At 38.1% G+C, this 25,559-nt stretch overlaps 1 protein-coding gene across 3 annotated transcripts; it reads left to right on the forward strand.

Annotated features, from left to right (window-relative positions):
- The first annotated feature begins 1,917 nt into the window (after positions 1 to 1,917).
- On the forward strand, positions 1,918 to 24,356 carry grk4 (G protein-coupled receptor kinase 4). 3 transcript variants are annotated; one of them, XM_079462288.1, is made up of 16 exons: positions 1,918 to 2,343; positions 10,384 to 10,479; positions 12,155 to 12,267; positions 13,084 to 13,161; positions 13,336 to 13,436; positions 14,294 to 14,386; positions 14,895 to 14,958; positions 16,248 to 16,388; positions 19,662 to 19,852; positions 21,176 to 21,213; positions 21,631 to 21,720; positions 21,808 to 22,016; positions 22,102 to 22,239; positions 22,576 to 22,713; positions 23,158 to 23,289; positions 23,678 to 24,356. In XM_079462288.1, exons 1-16 carry the CDS (start codon positions 2,292 to 2,294, stop codon positions 23,723 to 23,725), a joined length of 1,722 nt encoding a protein of 573 aa, XP_079318414.1. In that variant the 5' UTR covers positions 1,918 to 2,291; the 3' UTR covers positions 23,726 to 24,356. The 3 variants fall into 3 exon arrangements, with proteins under 3 accessions (XP_079318414.1, XP_079318415.1, XP_079318416.1); XM_079462289.1 differs by having other exon boundaries at positions 2,014 to 2,343; positions 23,158 to 23,338; positions 23,678 to 24,104; XM_079462290.1 differs by lacking the exons at positions 1,918 to 2,343; positions 10,384 to 10,479; positions 12,155 to 12,267; positions 13,084 to 13,161; positions 13,336 to 13,436 and adding an exon at positions 14,092 to 14,196.
- Positions 24,357 to 25,559: the final 1,203 nt, after the last annotated feature.

Below are 25,559 nucleotides of genomic sequence, written 5' to 3' on the forward strand. Positions count from 1 at the left end.
ATATTGTGCATGTAGCTGCGTTTTATCTGGTTGTAGTAATTTCTCACATTTTACCTGTGACTGCCGCTGTATGGCAGTGCAGCTTTCAGAACGTCCCCTTTATAACAAAGGCAAAGAACTTCACAATAAAAGTATTTGAAAATCCTGCAATAGAAGAGTGAAATATATTGAAATGAAATTTGAGAAAGACCACCTATTTTGGGATGCAGATGAGTAGATTGTGCAGTCAACATAGTTTCTGTCAGTCAAGGTACACTCTTAAAAAAAGGTGCTTTAAAGGTTCTTCTCAGCAAGGCCACAGAAGAACAACTTTTGGTTCCACAAAGAACCAATCAGTCATTAAAGAACCATCTATTTCTTACTTTTTTTATAATCTGAAGATTATAGAAATGTTTTCACATTTTGTGAAGGTTCTTTGTGAAACCAAAATGTTCTTCTTTGCCATTGAAGTATTTGAGTGTATATTGGTCTGTGCTATCGTAGACATGTTTTTTTTGGCTTAAATATTTTAACTAATTTTTTGCAATATTCACCAGTTGAGAGAGTGCGAACCAGACAGGCTGTATCTCTTATGTCCTTGTGCAAAAGTGAAGCAGGCTGTAATAAGCCCAATGTCAATGGAAACCCAAGGCCCACCTTACTTTTCTTTACTAAGGCCATCCACAATCACATAAATGAGTCAGCAAATCATTACAGTCATTTCATGAAAATATTTATAAAATGACTGCACACTTAGAGCTTCTCATGCAGTCAATTATTCAACAAATTGCACAATTGTTCATCGTACCAATGCAATGAGGAGTCTGCATGGGTTGGCATGACTGCAGGTGCGTGTGGGTTGAAACCGTTTAAAGACAATCATATTTGCTTTTTTTATATTTATGTGGTTAATTTGTTGTTCATTCATCTTTGGATCATTTGGTTGCTTCCAGTGTACATTACTGATCATTTTTACCTCTGCCAAGCTATAAAATCCCAGGTTCTCACATGTGTCCGTGACAAGTCCATGTTTCTGTCCAAAGTGCCATTATGAGGGACATAATATTTTCATAAGAGTTTCATTAAAACTTTGGAAATCGGATACTGTTGCTCAGTTTATGACCTGCATATGGAGTGAGTCTGTTAGGGAATTGTGAGTAACCTTTTTACAGTATATGGCAACCATTTATGGATCTTCTTGCCCATGTCTAATGATGACTCTGAGCAGTAATGTAGTCCACATGTTGGCTGGTCTCTAAGAGCTTGTGTAACTTGTGATCTACCACTGAAACAACATTCTGTTTTGTTTGTTTAATAAATCATACAAAACTATATAATAAAAGTTGGAATAAACAAAAACCTTTCGATCGGAACCATTTTTGGTTCTTTGAGTAGGAAAATCTGTGTAGATTCCAAGGTCCAGTGTATGAGATTTAACTGCATCTAGAGGTTAGGTTACGAATCGCAACCTATGGCTTCCTCCAGCCCCCCTCCCTTTCGACGCGCTACGGTGGCTGACACAGGTGATGTAAAATACGTTTCGTAACGTTTTAACGAAACGCGCTCTGTAGGCAGTTTGTCCGTTTAGGGCTACCGTACAAACAACATGCCGAATTCCACGCAAAGGGACCCGCGGTGTATGTAGATAGAAATAGCTCATTCCAAAGTTATAAAAACATAACGCTTCATTGTGTAAGGTCTTTATATAGAAAATAAACGTAGTGCTAGTATGGATCGACACCCCTGGAAAAACGAACCATATTAAAAGTGAAGCATTAACACTACAAATAGGCTACGGATAATCATTGGTTAAATGGTTTGTTATCCAACTAGAGACCACAGTACATTTGTGGTTACTATGGTTTTCGTAAGAGCATGAAGGTGTAACGAAACATTGTTAGATGCGATTAAAAAATGTAGTGGAAGGTGCGAGCACGTGAGAGTTGTGTGTTTTTGAGAGAGAGAGAGAGAGAGAGAGAGAGAGAGAGAGACTGTTGGTTTACATTCTGGTTGTAAGATGATCCCTCCTCCTCTAGAACTGACGGAGTTCGACACAGGAAGGACTGGTGAGCGCTGAATGCTAACAAGGGGGAGAGTAACGTTACATGTCCACGGCGAGCGGAAAGGTGGGGGTTCAACGGCGAGATATGGAGTAATACAATTAACCTGCAATGTGCCAACGCCAAACACACGCCGATCAAAACCATCCTCATCACCACCATCATCATCATCGCCGCCAACAGCGCGACCATCCTCGTCTTTTTCCTCTCAAGTGAAATGTATCGGGACTGCACGGGATATTTTTTCTGACAATGGAGATTGAGAATATCGTGGCCAACACCGTGCTGCTTAAGGCGAGGGAAGGTAAGGACATCATATTGAATGATCGGCGAAGCGCATCTGGCGAGCGTCATGTCTTCATCATGAAACTCACGTTAACTTTCGCGGTCGGTCGATCGGATGTATGTTAACGGCAGATAATGGCGCTGAAATTAATTGATTCATATGTGCAACTGTAGGCCTTTGCGGTTGTTTGTTATGTATTTTACGATGTTGGCGATACAATGTTGCAATATTACGCAGACGCGGGAAAGAGATCTGCGGCGCTTTCCTTATTAGCAACATCTGTATCTTATCTTTCAGTTCTTACTTATCTAGTCTCCTTCGATCTACAGTATGAATCACCGTAACGCTTGTACTGTGGCCAGCCCGCAGTGTCAAACTCCAAATGGAGGTTAATATCATGATTTTTCTCTGGATTCATAACGGGGAGACGGCAGTGTACACCCACGGTGCTTTACCTGGGAGGGAGGTTGAACTGCAGTTGTAGGCCGCAAGGTTGCCTCTTTATCTGCGCACAAAGGATGGAATATATTGACATTATTAGGAGAAATCGGAAGTCGTTTAGGATTGATGGACTACAAATGTGTGTCACTTCAATGCACCAGTTTACATTTAACAAAAACTGAACATCTTTTGGATTTCATGCAGACCCTCATTGAGTATATCATTCGAGTATTTGTAATAAGTATGTTATGTTTGGACACTCCTGTTGCAGTTGCTAGAGCTGGCTTGCAGCGCCAAGGTCATCGGTTGAATTGCAAAGACTAAATGCCAAACGCAAATGCAAAAATGCATGTTGTCATAAATGTTATTTGTTAAAACCAACTTGGTAATGTAAGGTGTCGATTTGGTTGGAATGTTTTTTGCTTCTGGTTCTGGAGCAAGTAACAGGTTGGGCAGTAGGTTCTGTTGTCCGTTCATCGGGTTGTTCTGGCCGTTTTAAGGTCAGTTAAGAAGAGTTTTAAGTTGCATTGAGCTGCACGATTCCGGATAAATTGAGAATCGCAATTCTTTTGTTTCAAATAGAGATCACGATTCTCTTAGGATTCTGAATTAAAACTAAAAAGCAATATAGGTTTGGAAAAAATAGTCAATTTTATATTCATATTTAGGGCTTCAAAATTATTACATATTTCATGGTAATCCTTTAGTTGGTAGGGCTGGGCGGAATGACCAAAAATCTAGTTCTCGGAATAAGTCATTTTATTTCACTGTAACAATCTCCCATTATAATTATTTGTCTTGCATACCAAATTTTTCTTGGATTGATTTAATTTATAAATGTTTTACAGTTAATTTAAATGCTCACCGTGTTAGAGGATATCAAATTAAGTTCAGATAATCAGATTTTTTATTTATCATTTATATTAATCTTCTGGCTATATCATATTTATACTGTAGGAAGATGACAACATGAAGTATGGTCTGTACGGGAGGTCTTCATCGCTCTTCACTCTCTATTAGAGACGCACTTTTAGTGTGTTGTGACTCTCTTTCTCTAGGTTTCTTTATTCTCACGCTTGTCTTTGCACCGTGAGTCTCTGGCAAGTCCCAGTGATGAGAAAAACGGCGTTAAAAATAAACTTCGTCACTAACCGCGTTTTCACTAACACGTAATCAAACAAATTTAATCAAACGTTACTGACAATAAAGTGCAGCGTTACTATAATTGAGCTTACTGAAGCAGTTTTCATCCGAGTAGGCTCTCTCTCATCCAAAGGACCTGCAAAGTTTTTTTCTCTGGTTTGTAAACGGGGTGGGAGATATCCGCATAACTGATGATGATTGGCTTAGGTAAAGGAAATTTTCATCTTTTGCCAACCATAGGCAGAGTAGGACGGGTTTACACACACAGACACAGTCGCACAGAGTACACAGATGCCTAGAGGAGTCAGAGGCGATGGCAAGAGCAACAAGTTTGAATGTAGCTTTCGAAACATGGAAATATAAGCAATACTTTTCGCTCAAAGTTTGACTTCAAATGCAAAAGTAAATCTTTATAAAAAGTATCAATGCATTGAAGTAACTTGAGTAATATGAAATAGTAACACAAATTATAAAAGGTGACACCTGTAAGAGTAGGAAATCCTGTCCAGAAAGGTTATGAAATCTCTTAACATCCTGATCAATAAGTAAAGTGATACATTGGTATTTTGTATAATAATTGGATTTGGATTGGATTCAATTTATTGTCATTACACACATACAAGTACAGTGCAACGAAATGTATGATATGTCTAATAATGAATCGTGTGTGAAAGGCGTAGGACCAAAAAACGTTTGCATAATCAGTTGGCAACTCTCTGCTTTAATCCCAGTACTTCAGTGATCATTTGACACAGAAATAATGATAATGCGTGGTTGAAAAGACTGTTTGTGACGTCATTTCATACTTGCTTTGTGAAATCTTTGCTGTTGATTTTCTTGTCTTGGGGGGTCTTAAAGACGTCTAGATGTGCTTTCTGAACAGAGTTTGTTCTTTCTGTGATCTACACATCCATCTGCCTTTTCCTTCATGCACAGTCAGCTGTGGATGGCTGACGGCGCAGCAAATTTTGATAAACTTTGGCTTGAACCCTCAACATTAAAGGCCGTGTTAAAAATGTCTGTCAGCTAATATTTACCTTTGTTATATTTACATGATGTCTTCCGCGATCAACCAGCAGCCAGCATGGAGAGAGAGAGAGACGCATACGCTTTAAAATGCAGCAAATATGTCAGCAATGTGTGGAAGCATTTTAAAGTGTCCGAGAAAGACACGACACGGGACCTGCGGCGCGGGAGTCAATTTCAGGACTTTCACTCCTGACATCTTATGACATCGGGTGGAATGCACACAGTTCCTTGTACTAAACAATGTGATATAAAATTAAATATATATTTAAATATTATGTAACAGTTATATTTGTTACTTCTATTCATTAAAAATTTCAGTCTGGGTTTAAAGCACAACATAACACAGAGTCTGCCCTTTTAAGAGTTTCCAACAATATCTTCTGCGCAACCGATTCAGGGAAGAATGTGGCCCTTGCCCTCTGAGATCTTAGTGCTGCTTTTGATTTGGTTGACCATGAAGTTTTATTATCTCATCTGGTGCTGTGTGTGGGTTTTCGCGGCACAGTTTTACAAGGGTTTCGATCTTATCTGTCTAATAGGTGGTTTAATTTTAGCTTAGGACATTGCAGCTCTTTCAACATGTCTGGTGTTCCTCAAGGATCAGTTCTCTGCCCAGTGTTGTTTTCCTTGTATATGCTTCCAATCTTTTACCCCATTCACACAGCCTGCTAATCCCAGAAAATTTCCCCAAAATTGGCAGTGTGACTTCTGTGTGAATGCAAACGCATCCAGGATTTATCCGAAAAGTGAATCCGCAAAGGGGACCAAGTAACATTAACAGGATCAATCCTGGAAAGCGCCCTGTGTGAACAAAACGCAGACACAATGCCGTAAAAGCTGTGTAGTGATGACACACATCTATAATAAATAGTAAATAATTACGCAATGAAAACAAATATAGTTAAGCGGGTAATTTCTGTTCGTTAGTAAATCAAAAACCAAAAAGTAGGCCTACTATTTGTCTTTAGCTAAATCATGGATGAATGCAAGAGTCCTAATCGCCAAACATAAGGTCAGATACGATAATAGCGTTATCTGCTTCTAAACTTGAAATTACTTTTATCAAAACTATTAACATGAACACACAGCGCTTCAATAAACTTGATCGTTTTTCAACTTTTAAAACATGGCAGCGTGCACCTTCCATGCTCGTGCTGCGGAGAAGCCTGTGTGTTTCTGTGCAAAGTTGGAATATTGCATAAAACATTTGCGAATAAGCACTGTTTACATCCAACTAGTCAGCCGTCACTTTCCTAATAAACTGCCTCTAAATATCAGTAAGAAAAGTAAGAGAAGCCACTGAATATAATAATTTTCGTTTATAATAAAACTTGCGCAAGCAGACGATTACGAAACTCAATAAAGTGCTTTTGTGGATGCCTGCTGTTTGGGAAACATACTAGTGACAGTTCTAAGAGGCAAATACAGACATACTTAACCATGCTCAGGCATTAAAGAATGACCATAACAACATTTCTGATGCTGTGTAACAAGATCAGTACTCTGGTTAGTCAGGTTACGTCGTCTCATAGTGCAGTTAGGCGACTTTTTGGAGGAATTATAATACATTTCCATCTCTCATTATTCGGATTAACTCTTTTTCGAAAATTTGAAAAACCACCTCAAGCGAGCGTATTAACTTTTGCGAATTAAGGGTTTTTAATTAGAAAAATTCGTTTTCATCACTTGTTTCTGATGCAAAACTTCAAAATGCAAATAAAACCAGAGTGATGGCAACCCAGTGTTACTACTGTTAACAGACCAACTCCAAACTTTCACCTGAACAACTTGTAAAATTAACATGATGATCATATACCGACCTTAGTGTTTATTTATGTCAATTTTCACTGAACAATTTACGTTTATTTGTTTTCATATGACATTTTATATTTAGCTTCTATTTAGCTTAATCTCGTTGGGCTATAGTCTACCTTGCGTTCTTGTGCCTCTTCCTTTGTTTTATTTACCAACAAAAATAAAAATGTTTGTTTTAAAATGGACGTCTTTGTCATTTGCAACAGGCAACAATACATGTTAAAAAAAGAGATTATGTAGGCCTATTTGGCACAAAATAAAGGAAGGCAGCAATAATAACAAGCAAGGAAATATCTTGCACCGTAATCAACCCTATTTTCACTACAAAAACAAAAATGCACAGAACAATACATTGCAGTATATTTACGGGATCTGAACGCACGCACTGATTCCAGAAAATCACTGGCTGAATGGACAAAATCTATCGATCCCGGGACAAAATCCTGGACACATTTTCCGTGTATTTTCCAGGATCTCTGTGTGAAAAGGGCTTAGTACACCTTCTGAGAGATGTTGAGGGAGTCCTTTTAAAAGAGACAGATTTGATGCCATCATGGACCGCAACATCGTGCTTGTTGGCTTAAAAGCGGGGCACCCTCCCGCATTCTTACCACACTCTGAGGTCCACTGGTCATCGATGGCTTGGAGACGGTCTGTCATGTCAATCAACCGTGGCACCTGTTGAACAACGGGAGGCAAAAACAGATGCTCTGTTCGTGCCTTGGCAGTCGCATCGGCAGGGGAAGAACTCCAACAGCGCACATGAAAATCCGTTAGGGTGGCTGCTGGAATCTTGGACTGCTGGACACGCTGCATCACTTTTACACAGTTTTAGAGGTCTGAGCTTTGAGCCCTCTTTTATGATCTGCACCACATTCCAGAAATGGATTTGAAACCCTGTTTGTACCCTCATCAAAAAACGAACAACGACACAAAGTGTTTTGCATTTACATTTATTCTTTTGGCAGACGCTTTTATCCAAAGGGGACTAGGAAAGTAGGAGAGTATATAAACATTTTGTCAACATGCTAAACACTACCGTTAGTTTACAAGGCCTTTGTACTAGAAGGATTAAAGCAGGAGTAAGCAAGGGAGAGAATGAACAACAATTTTCGGGCGGCAACTAGCAGCCAGTGAAGTGAAATCACCAGGGGTGTTACATGGGATCCATTAGGCTGATTGAAAACTGGATGTACAGCTGCTTTCTGGATCTTTTGCAAGGGCAGTAGAGAATTGCAGTAGTCCAGTTTTCATATGACCAGAGCTTGGACTAGCGGATGCTCTGACAGAAACGGCTTGGTTTTCCTGATGCTGTAGAGCACATACCTGCAAGTTCTACTATATGACGTTAGACTGGTCAAACGGCTCAATGGTTGCGTGTGTGTAAGTGCATGTACTGTTAGTGAGTAATATGCAGTATATGTTGTAAATGCATAATGTGAGTCTAATGATTGACACGTTAAACCCTTTATTATGACAAGCAAAGCCTGTTCTTGGTTGTTTAGTTCATAAATATGGAAAAAGGAGACATTTTCTTAGATTTTCTAAATCTTTGATGTCTACAGAATGTGTTAAATTTCAGCTCAAAATACACTAAAGATATTTTACCATGCTGTAATTGCCCAGTTTTGCATGTGCGGAGAAACGCGTTGTTTTTGTGTGTGTCTCTTTAAATGCAAATGAGCTGCTAGTCTCCGCTCCCTTTTCAGCAAAAAACACAGCCAGGGCTATGAGCCTGTGCTTGCAACGAAAAGTTGGAACAAGAAAGAAGGGTCACATAAAGCGAATGAGAAACGCTGTGTCTCGTCTTTAAACACCAAGCACATTGTTTTCTGTATTTAAACAGACCCCTAACAAAGGCGTCACGTTCTCTATATGCAAAAGTACATATGACAAACCGGTTGCGTATACACACTGCTGCTTTCTATAGGTGAAAATACCCAAGAAAGAAGGGTTACATAAAGCGAATGAGAAACGCTGTGTCTCGTCTTAGAACACCAAACACATTTTGCATACCTGTTTACCCCGGGGCCATTCGCAAAGGTGCTCCATTTCCAATTGGTCCGGTCACGACCACTTTTGGGGGTGAGACACGCAATCGCGTCCCGGGGTTTTACGCGTAAAATAACAAAACGGGAGGGTGGCAAGAGACGGGTTTGATAAACGGGAGATACTAACAAGAGTGTTGACAGATATATCTATAAGCGAACATCGCAAGAAGCGATTTGCTCTGCTTTGCTTAGTTTTGTCATGGTGTCGGAACTAATAACTCGCGTATGCCGCTTGCGAAAACAAAAATGTCGGGAACAAAAAGGGGCGGTATTATAATAAGAACGGCTAGAAGGGGAGCGAAATGTGATGGCTCGTTTTCTCACAGGCTTTGCAGACATAGGCTCACATACACAAAGTTACTAGGTTGTCATGTTTCAAGTTTTCTGAGTTTGCAGATGCACCAGAGACCCGATTATAGTACTTAAACATTGAAAGGTCTGATTTTCATGAAATGGCCCCTTTAAGGACTTTACTTAAACATACCTAGTATATATTCGTATACTATTATTTGTAGTATAGTAACTTATAGCCAACTCAACGGTATGTCTAAGTTACTGATCTGTGTATGATTTAGCAATGTTTTGAGTTGAACGACCAGCTCCCTATAGAGGCACAACATATGGAAAACGTGCTGCTAGATGTCTGTTCTTTCAGAGTAGTGCATATATGAAACCTGCTGTTTTGTGTTTGAGAAACGTATTAGCTAACAACAACAGAGTTCATATCACTAACTTCAGAATCCTTGGGACAGTCAGAATTCGCAGTTACATTACATGCATGCATTCGGCAGATGCTTTATCTGACTTGTCTGAATCATGCGTGACATGTGTTTTATTACTCAACAAGGCTACAAGGAATGCCGTTTCTACATTTTTGCCTCAAGCTCTTGATATCGCTCTTGTTTGCTTCTTAAGTGTTTTGCATTTAACAATAATGTGTCAACAGGATTTCAAATTATTTACATTTATGCATGTGGTGGAAGCTTTTATGCAAAGCATTCAGGATACACTGTTTGATATTTTATTATTAGTAGATTCATTCCCTGGGAAACTAGCCGTTGCTAGGTGCCATGCTGTACCAGTTGAGCTACGTAAGAATTATTGAGCTACTTAAGACTATCTTAAAGGTTACAGGTTCAACCTTTGACATCGGTCATGATCAATGTTAAGAAATATACCAGATGTCTGTCCGGTAAAATAATTAAAAGGACCTCGGAGACCAAAGAATGACGTCAGTTCTTGTATTTATGTTACAGTGTCTGTTGTGTATTAAAATGCCTGAAGTCTTATGTATGTGGACTGTATGTTTATTTTTTGTGTTTCAGGTCTCGTGCTCAAATGTATTTCTTGTCTTTGATCTACAGAATATGAATTATGATTAAGAAAACATGTTTACTGTAGACTAATCCTAACATTATACCAATAACTTGGCCTGAGCATTATGTCCATCCATCCCCTATAAAAACGTATTATCTTGTAATGAATGAGAGAATGGGGGATGTCCTGGCAAAAATGATAAAGTTGACCTGGAGTGGTAAAAATGGAAACTTTATTTACATTGTTTAACTTTCTCTCGTAGGAGGAGGTGGGAAACGGAATGGCCGGAGCAAGAAATGGAAAGAGATGCTGAAACTGCCACATATCAGTCAGTGTGAGGAGCTGAGACGCACCATTGGTAAGACAAAAAATAAATAAATAAAAAAGTTATTAAAAAGGTCAATGCCCAGGAACTGATGTTTGCTTAAATCTGTGTCCGGATGGACCAGAGTACAGGGACATTTATGCACTGACATTTTCATACATAAATAAATATATGTATATAATAAATACATAAAAAGCAGCTTGTTTTTTCCCGAAAATGATCGTACAGCTGTATCTCTCTTTTATAAATGTGATAAAACGAAATAGTCTTCGAAGACACGAAGTATGCAATTCTACTGTATAGATACTCAAGATTAAAATGACATTTGCAGAAACCGCAAATCTTTAAGCACTTTTATAAGATATTTTACAGATATCTGTTCACAACATCATGATGCTTTCCAAACTATAATTGCGTTCACGGATGTTTGAGATGTTAATATGCCGTCTGGGACCAAACTAACTATAAATACTGTCTACTCTTCAATAAAGGCCCAGGTTTATACATTTATTAAAAATGCGTGCTGGTATGTGGGCAGGTGTGTGTGTGTGTTTGCGTCAGACAGCTGCAGATCTTGGCACAGTAATGAAGTCCCGGCTGAAGCTGTTTCCTGTTGGCCCAGAATGCACCAGGGCTGTTTCGGAGAGCCACAAAGGCTTAGTTTGATATCTCTGCTCACCGTCAATGTGATTCACATAGTGTTCTGGATGTGACCGTGTGCTGACTGTAGGGTAATTCCGTCCTATTTTGCTGAACAGCCTTGTACCCGGATTTGCACTCCAAAAACGGGTCATGTCATGCATTTTTATCATTTTATGATTTCCCTTAGGTCCACTTAGAATGTTCATTGAGGATGTTTGTATCAAAAGCACATTAGTTTTTCTGGACTGCTTTCCACTCTTTCTGACTTGGATGAAACAGTGTGTGCTTTCAGGGGGAAAAATCTGTGCTGTGCTATGCGGTGAAAAGACTTGAATTCTTGACTCTAAAGTCTTGTGCTGTTATGCTTAAAATATGTTGTATAGATACAAATCCAGAGTGAGTATGAATTTGTATACAAAATAACATTCTTCTAGTAGCACAAAGTTAGTATTGTCGTAAGAGGGGACACAAAATCGATCATTTTATTTCACGGCAACTATATATTTCACGGTAACGGTCTCCCATTATGATTATATATCTTCTACCTCATTTTTCTTTGATTTATTTAATTTGTTTATATATTGCAGCTAATTTAAATGCTCACCATAGATATATGTATACGTTAGGAAGATGGAAATTATGTACAGCAATGAATTATGAATGCACAATCTGAAACTTTGTATTACTGGCACTCTCATGAATATTGCTTTACTTCATTAGGTTTACACTGTAGGTCTTCACTCTCTATCAGATGCACACTTTTAGTGAGTTAGGACTTTCTATCTTTCAATCTGTTTATTCTCGTGCTTGTCTTTGCACTGCGAGTCTTAAAGTTTGCCTAAAGTTAAACTTTACAACTTTGAACAGCTTTACAAAGCGATGAGAATCCACGCCTACTTATTAACCTTCTGCGGAATACACAAAATCGAAAAATCCGCCCAAGGTCAAACATTTTCTCGAAAGGTTTGGGAAAATTCCATATTTAACGTAGACCCTTTAAATAATGTGTCGCTTTTTCATAACTGTTTATTATTATGTGCTTAAAAAGTTTGTATGTATATTTCAGAGAGGGACTACACGAGCCTTTGTGTGAAGCAGCCGATTGGTCGTCAGTTGTTTCGTCAGTTTTGCGACACTCAGCCTAAGTTACGACGATGCATCGAGTTTATGGATGCTGTGGTATGAAATCACTCCACAAACACACATGACAAGATTCTCTGATACTTATACCATCTGAAAACTTTGTATAACAAATATGGCCCATTGTTTAACTATTCTGGCTTTTTGCTGGTAGTAAATAAGAAAATTCAAGTTTTAGGGGGAAATGATGAGCCATGAGACCGTAAAACCTGAAACAATACTGTCTAAAATTGGTTGGAAGTCGTAGAGACAATAATTGATGCTCGACATGTAATTTGTAGTAAGTACATTTGTATTTTTATTGAAAATAATACCTACAGTTAACATATTTATAGAGAAAATGGGAAATATAACATATTTATAGAGAAAAACATCTCTGCTCTTACTGATCCTCACATGTCCTGAACTACTCACAAGATCTAAGAAGAATTGCAGTATAGATGGTTTCAAGGCAACAACATAAACAAACGCAACTGCACGTGTTTTGTGGCCCAAACTTAACTTCTGGTACGCCTCCATGAAGCACAAAGTCCCTGTAGATAACTTCCGATAACAAGCTAAAGAAATAACAAGTAAATGACATTAGCTTGCAAGTTAAAAGTATGTCTAGCCCGTATTATTTTGGGTTACCAGTAGAATAACTTAAAACGACCCATTCACGAAATTGTTTATTTAATATAATTCACACACATTATAATGCAATAAAATATTGATAGAAATGAGTATCAATTTAAATCGCCACAACCAAGATCGATAAACAAACACTGAATGAAAGTTAACTTCGGGCCATGTGCATGCGTCCGAATAAATCGTTCATTTATTTCTCACTTCATAATTATTTTTGTGTTTCTCTAGGCGTTGTATCAGGTGGCTCCGGATGAGAAGAGGAGAGACTTCGGTTTAAATATTTTAGACACATATTTTAATAACGGGGTAAATATTTACGCGATTTATTCCCACACACCTGTCCTGACACTCGTGCGTGCACGTGCCTGTGAAAGTTTCCTGTACAGAATAAATGTTGGAACGTTGCAATGACACGCTGTTTTCTATCAACCCCTCTTCCTGTTTTTCTTCCCTGTCTCTCGTACTCTTTTCCCCATGTAGTCAGCAGCTCATCTACCAGACATCGCTCAGGACGTGGTGGGGGATTGCAGGCAGAAACTGGAACAGACTCCTTGCAAAGAGCTCTTTCAGGAGTGCAATAGGTAACCGCTCTTGCTTTTAAAGCAGCTTGTCGAAGTTTAGGGTCAAAGTTGAATGCATTGCATTGTGGGATAGTGCATTGGGTACAACGGGGTCTCCGGAAAAATTCACACACTGCACACGGTATACATAAAACAGTACAGAACACACTCGCAAGGACACAGTTAGTACTTCTTTGACGTAAATGTTGCATAGCGCATTCTGCAGTTTCTTATTTTTTGGCTTCCGACCATGCAGTTGGCCGGTTCACTTGTAAACACGCTCTAGTCGTGTACTTTATTTACATTCGGGTTGTCATAACTGTGAAGTAGGCTTATGGGTGTAGATCACTGTTTGTCGTTTGTTTTAAAGAAGGTTTGCGCTGGTATTATCGTGAAGACGGATGGTTATGGAGTGACCCGTTGGATATAGTCCTGCTGTGGGTCTGAGTGATGTAAACAAGTGACATTGAATCCAAATAGTTTTGTGTGTTTGTGTTCGAGTTCTGTTTAGATTACACTTCCTTTTTCTTTGAAAGGGGCTGAGGTGGAGTTCTTTAATCCTTCCTGTTATATCCCCGTGGACACAGAATTTGGTTAAGTGTCGGTGTATTCGAGCGTGATCGTGTGTGTGAGAGAATATGATAACAGGAGATGCATTAGATTCATTTGCGCTGTTACACGCAATCATTTCTGTGACGCTATGACGCTTTTTCAAAACCCAATTTCTTTCTGAGAAAGTAGTGATGTAGCGTGACAAAACGCTTAACCAGCTCCAGTAGAGGTGGTTTGCTATAGATTTTTCTGTTGCCTTTTTAAGCATTGATATTTGTTACAATGGTCGTTTTGTTATAAAACATCTCTCTCTCTGTCTTTTTCAGGATAGTTCGTGAATATTTAAGCGGAGCGCCGTTCTCTGCGTATCAGGAGACTATGTATTTCTCGCGTTTCCTCCAGTGGAAGTGGTTAGAAAGGTAAGCGTCTCCAACCGGCGTTCTGATTGGTGGAGCAGTTGTGTTTACAAATAAGTCCCTCAATTACATTAAAGGTCCAGTGTGTAATATTTTGGAGGATCTACAGAAATGCAATATTATATACTGTACATATCTTCAGTGGTGTATAAAGACTTTACATTATGAATTGTTATGTTTTAGAATGAGCTATTTCTATCTACATAAAGCGCTGGTCCCCTTACATGGAATTCGCCATGTTGTTTCTGCAGTAGCCCTACCACACTGCTCTACAGCGGGGTTTTGTAAATATGTCATCTCCATTGACAAAGAAGCGAAAACGTGACGACTTGTCGGTTCTGTGTCACCCACCGTAGTGCTACGAAAGGGGTGGAGTGAGCCGTTAGTCGCAATTCGCAACCTCACTGCTAGATGCTGCTAAATGTCATACTCTGGACCTTTAAGGCATCTTATGATTAAGAATTGTCTTCCTACTTCATGGTTAATCATTTCCTGTGTATTTCATTTACAGGCAACCAGTAACCAAAAACACATTTAGACACTATAGGGTGTTGGGAAAGGGCGGATTTGGTGAGGTGAGTTTTTATTCTGGATGTTACAATATTATCGATATCGCATTATCACAATAGCAAAATGGCTGACATAGATTTTGTTGAGATGAAAATCGGCGTAGACTTGTTTGGCGCCATGTCTGGGTCCATCAGAACCTTCGGAGGCGAAGTCATCCATTGTGGTTTTGCATTTCTGCCTTTGCTAGCTACGTCATAATCACGTCACTACTAGAGCAAGCTCCTGATTGGTTGACGCGGCGGAAATTCAATTTGCGGCGCTTAAATCGCAATTTGCCTCATTTGCGCAAATCGCGGAACAGAATGTCTATCTCGTCTTTGCATTGACTTAACATGTAAATCCCTCGCACTTAACGCTTCGTTTGCGCCTGGTGTGAAAGCACAGTAACAGGTTAAATAAATTACCATGCTTGCGGCACGTTTCCAAGTCATCATTTGAAAATAAGAAAATGTATTTTTATATATTTATACGTAATGCAACAATTGTTCATAGTAACCAGTTGAAGGTTCGGAAAGTCCATGTAACTCATGAACTGGGCCAAATGGAATCGTTGGTGCACAACAGTTTTGGAAAAAATCTGTGAGAAAAGATTAGAAATGTGTTTATATACATTTATATATATATATATATATACATAGTTAATACAAATAAAAGAGGTAAATAAAAATGAAAAATGTAATCTAAAATATTCACTTTTATTTAAGGTTTACAATACAAGTCCACTTAGAATGACCACAATTCATGAAATAAGTAATAGCTTATTATTGAACACTGAGATGAAGCAAGCATGTCTCTTGTTTGTAATACGTTTGTAAAGATTTTCATGTCAGCTTCACTTATGGTGTTTTTTTATGTACTCCGATAATGTGCATGTCAATATAATATACTGTAACTATATAATTATATTTTATATAAAAATGTAATATCGAATATATAATGCCGAATGAAAAACCTTGTTTATATAAGTTAGTGTGCTGTAGTGTGTATTGAGACAACGAGAAGTTCATTGCTTTTACGAAATGTAAATACAATGAAAATATAACTTTTTACAAAACTTTCTGGCATCTGAAATATCAAGTTTTTTGTGCCCTTTCTATTCAAAACTGTCACAACAAACACCACAGCCTACTACTGCTCACAATCGCTGAAATCTTTAACACAAAAGTTGTGGATTTTCAGACTGCTCAAGAGCTGTAGTTTTTCCAAAGCTGCGTCCATGTCTAGACTACAATAGCGCCAATTCTTTGTGTGCTTGGGTGAAATATTTTTTTCTTTCCTATCGATGTTTTCTCAGGTTTGTGCTTGCCAGGTTCGTGCCACTGGTAAGATGTACGCCTGTAAAAAGCTGGAGAAGAAACGAGTGAAGAAAAGAAAAGGTGAAGCAATGGCATTAAATGAAAAACGCATTTTAGAAAAAGTTAACAGTAGTTTTGTAGTAAGTACTACTTTCTTTTTATTCCTCATTTTTTACTTTATCCTAACATAACAGTCACAGTTGCATGTTTGTGTTGTCTGTATCATTTGTGCAATGACCGTTTGACACACATTCTCTGTGTTAGTCCCCATGAGGTTCTTATTAGTGTGAATCCAGCATATTCTTCGGCAGATCTCAGATGCTTATTCTTGTCCAGAGAGTCATTTGGATGAATTGAAATATTTTCTGCCAAGCAGTTTAATCACAGAAATGTGTCTCTGCTGTAAAACAGATTCGGTCAGTTTGGATCTGATCCACAACATCTGTGATAAACATTCCTTGAATATTTGTAGTGCAAAAAGAAGAATTTAAGCAATTTTAATCGTTTAATAAAACTTCAATCACTAAAACAACCATAAAGTCTTAACACACTTTAAGACATTTTAACCGCTTCGCTGATGACACGCTTGATTTGTTATGGGTTTACAGCTCATCTTTGTTTTATTCTCCCCCGTTCGCTTTCATTGCAAAAAGAAAACCTTCTTTTGTTCCTCCACAAAATGATTTTTATTGATGTATTTTCTCCGAACCCATAATAATATTATAGCTGCTCATTTTTAAAAATGCAACATTCCAGCACCTCATAAAATGGAGATTTTAATAGACACCAGCCAACTAAACATGCTCGCACAGCTCCGAGTGCCTGCAGAGTAATGTCAGCCCTCATCTCCTTCTGATTCATTTCACCACAGCTGTAAAGCACCTGAGCCCCTGTTCATCCACCCACACGCTGACACACACACACACACATTGGTACACACACCAAGGTGCCTACCGCCGTAGCTAAGGACGTGTCTGTTAGAATTGCAGCGTGCGTCTAAATTTAAAAGATCGAGTGCAAAAGTGCATGTATGCACGTGTGTGCGTGCGTACATGCGTGTGTGTGTGTTCATGCCACAGGCAGGAGCAGTTGCTCCTCATGAACTACTTCACACATGAGAACATCGCTGTTGCCTGGCAACGCTGACCAAACTGCAGCTTTAGAGAGCGGAGTCAAGTGCCCTAAACCCACACACACATATACACTTTCTCTCTCTCTCTTCTCCGCCCCAGAGCTCAGGCCGTATGAGTATAAACAGACCAGTGTTTAAAAGTTGAAGACGACAAGTACTCCAACAAAATGCTTTGACTCATGGGAGCCGTGCATGATGGGAAACAGGATTTGCAGTCTCCGATGTCTCTTACTAGTTGTTTTCTTTGTGTGTGTGTATGTCATTTATTATAAGTAAGGATCCGGGCTGCGTTTCCCGATAACGTTGTCTGTTAGTGTGCTACGAAGACTCTAAATGTGTATCTTAACTACAGGTATAACTTTTCTAGGCGTGTTTCCCAAAATGTACCTTAGGGGGTTACGTGCTGTCCACGGAGGTGGTGCTGAATTAACGGAGATCACTCGCTCGACAATCTATGATTCACTCTATACAGACTGCTTTATGTGAGATAGCGGCGTTCTTGATAAAATAAGCACTTGAAATAGATGAAGTTGCATTTATTAGGACTCGTGGGATAAAAATAAACCAAATTACAAAGTAAGTCCAACCTTTAATTTTATTTAAATGTGAAATCAATGCGGGAACCTGCAATCTCATGCCCAAATGTCTCAACACGCTACACTAACCGTCAGTGTGGTCATTTATATCAAAGGTTCTCAAACTGCGGGTCAAAAGGGGGTCACGCAAAGGCGCTTGCTGTTGCGGTGCATTAAAAAAGTTTATTCCGGGAGCTAACAATCACACTTGTGTAGTTCACACGTTTATTGATGTTGCTCGCTGGATGCTCAAGTGGCGTGTTTACAGCACGAAGCATGTAGCTTATGGCCGCGTTTATAAAAACATTAAAATATAATCACCATTATGAATCGCACTTACAATGTCAAGAGGAATAATATAAACAAGTATGCCATAACTGTAGCCCTAAAATGTGGTATTTTGATATTGCAATTAAATGTTTTTATTCATGTCAAGAAAAATACAAATACTGAAAGGGAGTGAATGTGTTTTCTAATTTAAAAGTGTGCCATGAGATACCTTTCATTATACCTTTGTTTAGGAACACCTGGTTTATATTATCATAATACAAAATATGTTGCTATAAAAACACCTGAGTTTGAAATTTAAATAATTTTAGGGGCTACTCCGTTCAATTTTGTTAGTTAGTTAGACCAACAAGATATAAAAGCTGCTTGGCGGTGGCAGGCGACATTTCTGTAGAATTGTCTCTTCTGATATGGTAGCCAGGGGACTAAAAAGTTCTCTTATGAAATACGTCTTTGATTTAGGACAACTATACGCAGTCCCGCTGCCATAGTTTGACCAAACTCCCCATAACATTCATTGCCTTATAGACTCCTAAGCCTTTTCTGTAAAATGGTTTGCCAGCTGATGTGATAATATGCTATAATAAAAAAAGCTAACAACCATCAGTGTGTAAATATAAATGTAATTTTATATTAAATTGTATTTGTGAAATTAAACTGCGATGTAGAATGAACCGTCAACAGTGATAAGGTATAGCTAAGAGCGGTCCAGACCAACCTTACTAAAGTATGACTTAAAGAAGCTATACTTGACTAAGAAGGTTTCAGGAAACACGAATTACGATAAGGAACAGCTTAAGATAAAACGACGTAGGGTTAAGTTGGTTTCAGGAAACGCAGCCCTTGCCACAACATTGGGTGTGACCACTTTAACCTCTGAAATGTGTGAATCTCGCCCCTATTATACTTTGGTATTTATATTTTGCCGTTGGTTTCTTGAAATGATGTGGTTGTATTTAAATACGCTGTCGTGAGAACGTCTGTCATGAAGTATTTAGGTTTATTACTAAGGTGTGCTTTAACTTTGGAGCATACAAAAATGTGCTTAACTTAAAACCTCCGTAGAGATGCAATAATAGATACACAGTTGACTGAATGTGTATACACTAGTGTTCGGTTGTACTTGAAATAAAATTCTCACCTTAATGTCTTACCTGTATGACTTTCTTCTGCAAATCATAAGCAAAAGAAGATATTTTTAAGATCCTTGGTCACCAATCAACATTGGCCAACTTATATGGACACAAACCATCTTTCGTGCTCGATGTAAAAAAAGAGTCATATGCATGTTCTGAATGACACGGGGTGAATAAGTTATGTATAAAATATGTAATTTTGATATGTGGGTGAACTGTCCCTTTAGTTCATGAATAGATAACAAGGCATCTATGTTCCCTCTCTTTCTCTTTCTTTTGTAGGTTAATTTGGCATATGCATATGAGACCAAGGACGCTCTTTGTTTAGTGTTGACGATAATGAATGGCGGCGACCTCAAGTTTCATATCTATAACATGGGGAACTCTGGCTTCGATGAACAACGTGCCATCTTCTACGCTGCAGAGATCTGCTGCGGCTTGGAGGATCTTCATCGGGAGAGGATCGTCTACAGGTGCCTATGCTTTATTTATATCTTGGTCATTTAGTATGTATTATTTGGTTATTGTGTGGCAGGTGTAGCAATTTGCCTGTACCGTCAGATTTGAATATTATGTTGTATGTGTATATATATTTTTGTATATAAGCTCTATTTGTATACGCACCGTGCAGCATTTCAAGCAAATATAACCAAATTTGCTCTTTATTCTGCATGTTTCATTCAAAATAGGCAATTATTATGACAGTGTAGATGGAATTACATGGGTTCAGCAGTGACAGCGATACAGCCACGGAAAAAGTAGAGAAACCACTCCGGTTTTGTCTCATTTCTAGATCTATTGTGGCCATTTCAGTCCAGTGTCTGTTGAATGTCAACAAAAAAAATCTAATTGTGAAAGACTGAGAGAAGGCAAAGATGCATGAAATTATTAAATTGAAAAAACATTGTGTTAATTAAACATATAAATAGTAAATTCTGAAAAAATTACAATAATTTTTGTGTGATCTCTTACATGTTTTGTTGCTGTATAGACCCCTTTCGTGTCGACGTCACGCTTGCGTCATGGCATTAGCTGGAGGCAAAACAAACGGAAAACTGGAGGCGGCACAGATTCTATATAAGGAGTTCAAAATATCATATCGTTGTGTTGTTTAGTGCCACAATGGACAAAATTTAGTCTGCCATTGGCAAACAACACCACTGACACCAAGATTAAAAAACTGCTGTCATTTGTTGGTGTGGATTATGATCAGAAACTGGGGAACAAGGTTATTTCACACGTAGCGAAACTGTCTGTCATCTCTTCTTTAGTTGTCAAAAGTGCATTAGTATAAAGGAAGTGTGACAGGGAACAGTGTGAAGGCTCATGTTATGTGTCAGGTTTGTTTTCAACTAAATGCATTTGGAAATGTTTGCCACTCTTAGTACACGCAGGCATCTGTAGATGTATACGCTCTCAGTTTATCTTTACTATCCACGCTTGGTTTCTCTGTCTGGCAGGTGTAGATGTCAGGCGAGGTCATTTTGTCAGTTCGTCCCTGGATCCATCAAATGAACGCGTACAGGTCGGCCTGGTTCCTTGCGTTAAAGTAAATTTCTTCAAAAACAATCGAAGCACAAAACGTGCTGCCTAGCATTAGTAATGCGGCCTTTCTGCCTCCACCTAAGCTCCGCCTACAAAAAAGTTTTACAATGTTTACTAACAGTAATGGCGTCTATATAAGGGTTATATTATATTCCGCCGTATTTTTAATGAAACCTTGAATCCATGTAAAAGTAAAAAAAGATCTTTATTATTGTTTTACTTCAAACGTTGTATTTTTTCCTTTTTTCCAGAGACCTCAAACCTGAAAATATTCTTTTAAATGACCGTGGTAAGCCATTTTTTAGTCATTGTATCTTAAAAAATATGCATACTTCAGATAACGTGCATCAAAACTGCTTTACTGTCTGCCAGAATGGTTTAGTCTATTGTAGTCAAAACAGCCTGCTATTTGTTTTATATAGTTATAGAAAAACATGCTTATGAAGGTAAATAGTACCCCGAGGACAAATATTATCTATTATTAAGTTAATTTATGACACTCTTTGCAACCACCCATTGTTTCAGCGTGCACAGACACCTCTTATATTTCCTCTCAAAAATACAGAAATGTAGTTTTTCGTGTTTAACCTTTTTAACCGGAGCATGTATCTTCTTCAGAACAATCTTTTTGCTAGTAGCTTCAAGTGTGTCATGTTCGGGCTTGTTAGGAATGATACCGGTTGTTTAATAAGATATTGGTCCCCAGGGCACATCCGTATTTCTGATCTGGGATTGGCTGTCCAGATTCCAGAGGGTGAGACGATACGAGGGCGCGTCGGGACGGTGGGATATATGGGTAAGAGCCAATCGTGTTCTATATTCACTGGTACATTTGAGCGTGTGTTTTTGAAAGACCTTGTTTTCACAAATGTGTGTGTTTTAGCTCCGGAGGTCATTCAGAATGAGAGTTACACGTTCAGTCCTGACTGGTGGGGTTTGGGTTGCCTGATATACGAGATGATCCAGGGTCAGTCTCCGTTCCGCCGCCGTAAAGAGCGGGTGAAGAGAGAGGAGGTGGACCGACGTGTGTGTGAGGACCAGGAGGAATATTCAGAGAAGTTCTCTGAGGAGGATAAAGACATCTGCCGACAGGTGCACATGTGATTCTTTTAATGCTCAGATCTGCTAAAGGTAAAAGTGAGATTTGTCATGACATCTTTTCCTCTTTTCTCGAAAGTTGTTATGTAAAGATCCAAAGGAGCGTTTGGGGTGTCAAGGTAGTGGAGCGGCCGAAGTGAAACTCCATCCTATTTTCCGCGATATAAATTTCAAGCGATTGGAGGCCAGCATGCTTGACCCACCCTTTTGTCCTGATGTAGGTCGATTATTGGCTTGTTTCATGTTGACATAAGGAGATCCATATCAGATCTTGCACAGTAGGCCATTTTGCAAGATGTAAACAACGCTGGTCCAGAAGCACTTCCTGCTTCAGTTTTTATGTTGAAGATGTTTGTTTAACAATTTGATTCAGTGGAAACTTGTATTTTCTTCTAATGTTTGTTTAGTGTTAAAACACTTGAACAGGAAGTGCTTCTGCACCAGTCTTTAATTCTTGCAAAATGGTTTGTACGTGGAAAAGTTCAAGAAATACACGTAGTTCAACTTTACAATTGTTATACAACGATGTGTCTTTATCTGATTTCTCTCACAGCCACGTGCAGTGTACTGCAAGGATGTTTTGGATATAGAGCAGTTTTCCACAGTGAAAGGTGTAAACCTGGACCCTACAGATGATGACTTTTATCATAAGTTTGTAACAGGAAGTGTCTCCATCCCCTGGCAGAATGAGGTACTTCATTCTGGTTATACCCGAAAAGCAGGGTGTATAACTCATGTTGCAGAAATACATGTCCGGTATCTAAAATATATTGCTGCAAAGTTACTGTCATTGACAACTGTAAACATGAAACCAGCTTAATTTGTCATTTTCTTTGGAGAATAAGATTAAGTGATCTGAGGTTCGATTCAAAGGGTATTAGCTGTAGTTCTACATTTAGACAAACCCTCCGTAACGGTTTGGACACGTATCACAAATAGTTTTATTTATATGTCATCACTTGATCTATCCACAGGACCCATTTTGCCAAAGACCCCGATAATTGCCGCTTGCAGCTATATTGTTACCTGTTATTTATTACATGGCTGGCTGGAATACTTAATTATGGCTTGTCAGTTGCCACCGCGTCTGAAGTTTTTCATATATAATATTCCATATTGTCTATGTGTTTTTCAGATGATTGAGATGGAGTGCTTTAAGGAGATCAATGTTTTTGAGATTGACGGCGCGCTGTGTTACGATCTGGATGTAAACAGGCCAATCCCGGTGCCAAAGCGAGGATTCTTCTACCGTCTGTTCCACCGAGAGGCAAGTGTTAGCGCGCCGGCTGCCGTGGTCAAAGGGGGTGGGGCTTGAGGTATTTCTACCTCTTTTCTAACAGGCTTTGTTCCTGTTTTTTCTCATTTTGGTGGTCTTGGTTTCTGTCTATTTCTGTTTACCATTCAGTCTCTGCATGTCCATCGTTAAGTGTTTTTATTTGTATTAAACTCTTCTATGCAATAACAAACTAAGTGTTTAGTTTTATGTTACTCAAACTAACCCTAACCAGAGAGACCCAAACCCTAGAGTAACTTTAACTTCTTTAAATATAGTTTGATCGATTGAAGGTGATGCATGTCACATTTATTGTTAAAGTCCTGTCAGCTATTCTGAATTGATGTGAACTATCAGTGTTCCTGTTCCTCCTCACCTGCAGGTTTGTTTTAGGAGTGCTAACAACGAGGAAGAGGAGGAGCCGTCTTGACTTGAAACCACTCCCACTTTCCATCAGCTGCCAATCAGAAAGCTAAACGTATGATTATAAACTGTATTTATGAACTGTATGAAACTGTACAATAATTAAGGGTATGAGTTTAAAGACTTTTGTACATTTGTACTTGAATTATGTGTAGATGTATATTTTCACTAAAGGTTGTACAAAAAGCCATAGAAATACCACTTGAATGCATATATAATGTTTTTATTCTTACTTTCATCCGAATATGAAACGTGTATTTCTTTTGAAGCACAATAACAACATTCTCTTTTGTTTTTAATGCTGGCGTCCTGTTAGCGCCGCCTTTGGATGTATGTTAGATTGTTTGGTTGGATAGATGTGGTGCATTAAAGCTATTTTTATTAGTAATCAACTAGTTGGATATTTAGAGGGCAGGTTGGTCAAGGGCCAATATATGTTCACATAATAACAGCATTTTTTATTGCCAAATGTTTTGTATTTTACACAATATATATTCAGAATTGACTAAAATGTAAAAACGGACACATTATTTGCTGACAAGCATGTTTAAAACAGAGGTAAAGCTAATAAGTTGAGCCACACCCACATGCTATAATACTGTAATACTATAGTATTTACTAGTGCTGTTAAATCGATTAATCGATACCAAATTACATTTTTTTATATATGCGTGTGTATGTTTATATGTATATATATATATATATATATATATATATATATATATATATATATATATATATATATATATAAATGCACACACATACAACACATGGTTATATATGTGTTATATATATACTACCATATATATATATATATATAACAAATGTTAACATAAATTATATTTAAATATACATTTATATATATATATTTACATTATGTACAAATAATATATGTATTACTTGTATTTTTAAATATACATTTATATTAATGTATTGATGTATACATATACACTGCACACACAAATTACATTATATATCAAAAACAATTATTTTGGAATCGATTAATTGCGAATAATCGATTTGACAGCACTAGTATTTACTATAATAAACTGTAGTTTACTGTAGTGTTCTGTATGAATAACTGTCCTGAATGGATATGTAGTATACTCAAATATTCACAGTTGAAAGGTTAAAAAATCTACAGTTTACTATAGTAAATGCAATAGGATACTACCATTTTTAATGGGGGTATGTTGGTCTGTGGCAGTCTCAGAATATCTCAAATCGGACTCATCTGATCCATAAATCTGCCTATAGCCAATATATAAAAATATTACCTATTAAATAAGTTTTATTTTAATGGGAGGAGTTAGGACAGCTGTTTAGTAATGTTACAGTAGGAGTGAAGTAAAGAATCCTGAGATCTGCCCAAAGCTTTTGCATCTGTTGCCACGGTTACCTGTAGTGCCATCTCAAAGCTTTACAGTGGTTTAAAGCAAGCCAATGTAAACGACCTAAATTTGCTTACTCTCTACATTTGCTTACAAATGAGCTGTTGATATTGCCTTAGGTGTCATATTTGAGTTAATATTCCAAATAGAGGGGTTGAGCGAATGTGTACCCGTCCTGCAGGAAGACTGAAGCGCTTGGACGTTGTTGCTATATACTTTTATTCTTTATCTTAAGACTCAGGCCATGAGTAACATTCAGTGTCGGATAATCGTCAAATATCATATACCTGTGCAATCTGTTTATAGTACACACGCACATCATAGCTTGTTGTTGCGCATTTTTTTGTAAATTGTTTTTATTTTTGTATGGCATTATCGCAGTGAAGTTAATGCTTCCATTCAGAGTAATAAGATTTACCTCTACCATCATTCCTTGGAAACAAAAACACA

Source organism: Barbatula barbatula (genome assembly GCF_947034865.1).
Source record: "Barbatula barbatula genome assembly, chromosome: 8".
Lineage (NCBI taxonomy): Eukaryota > Metazoa > Chordata > Actinopteri > Cypriniformes > Nemacheilidae > Barbatula > Barbatula barbatula.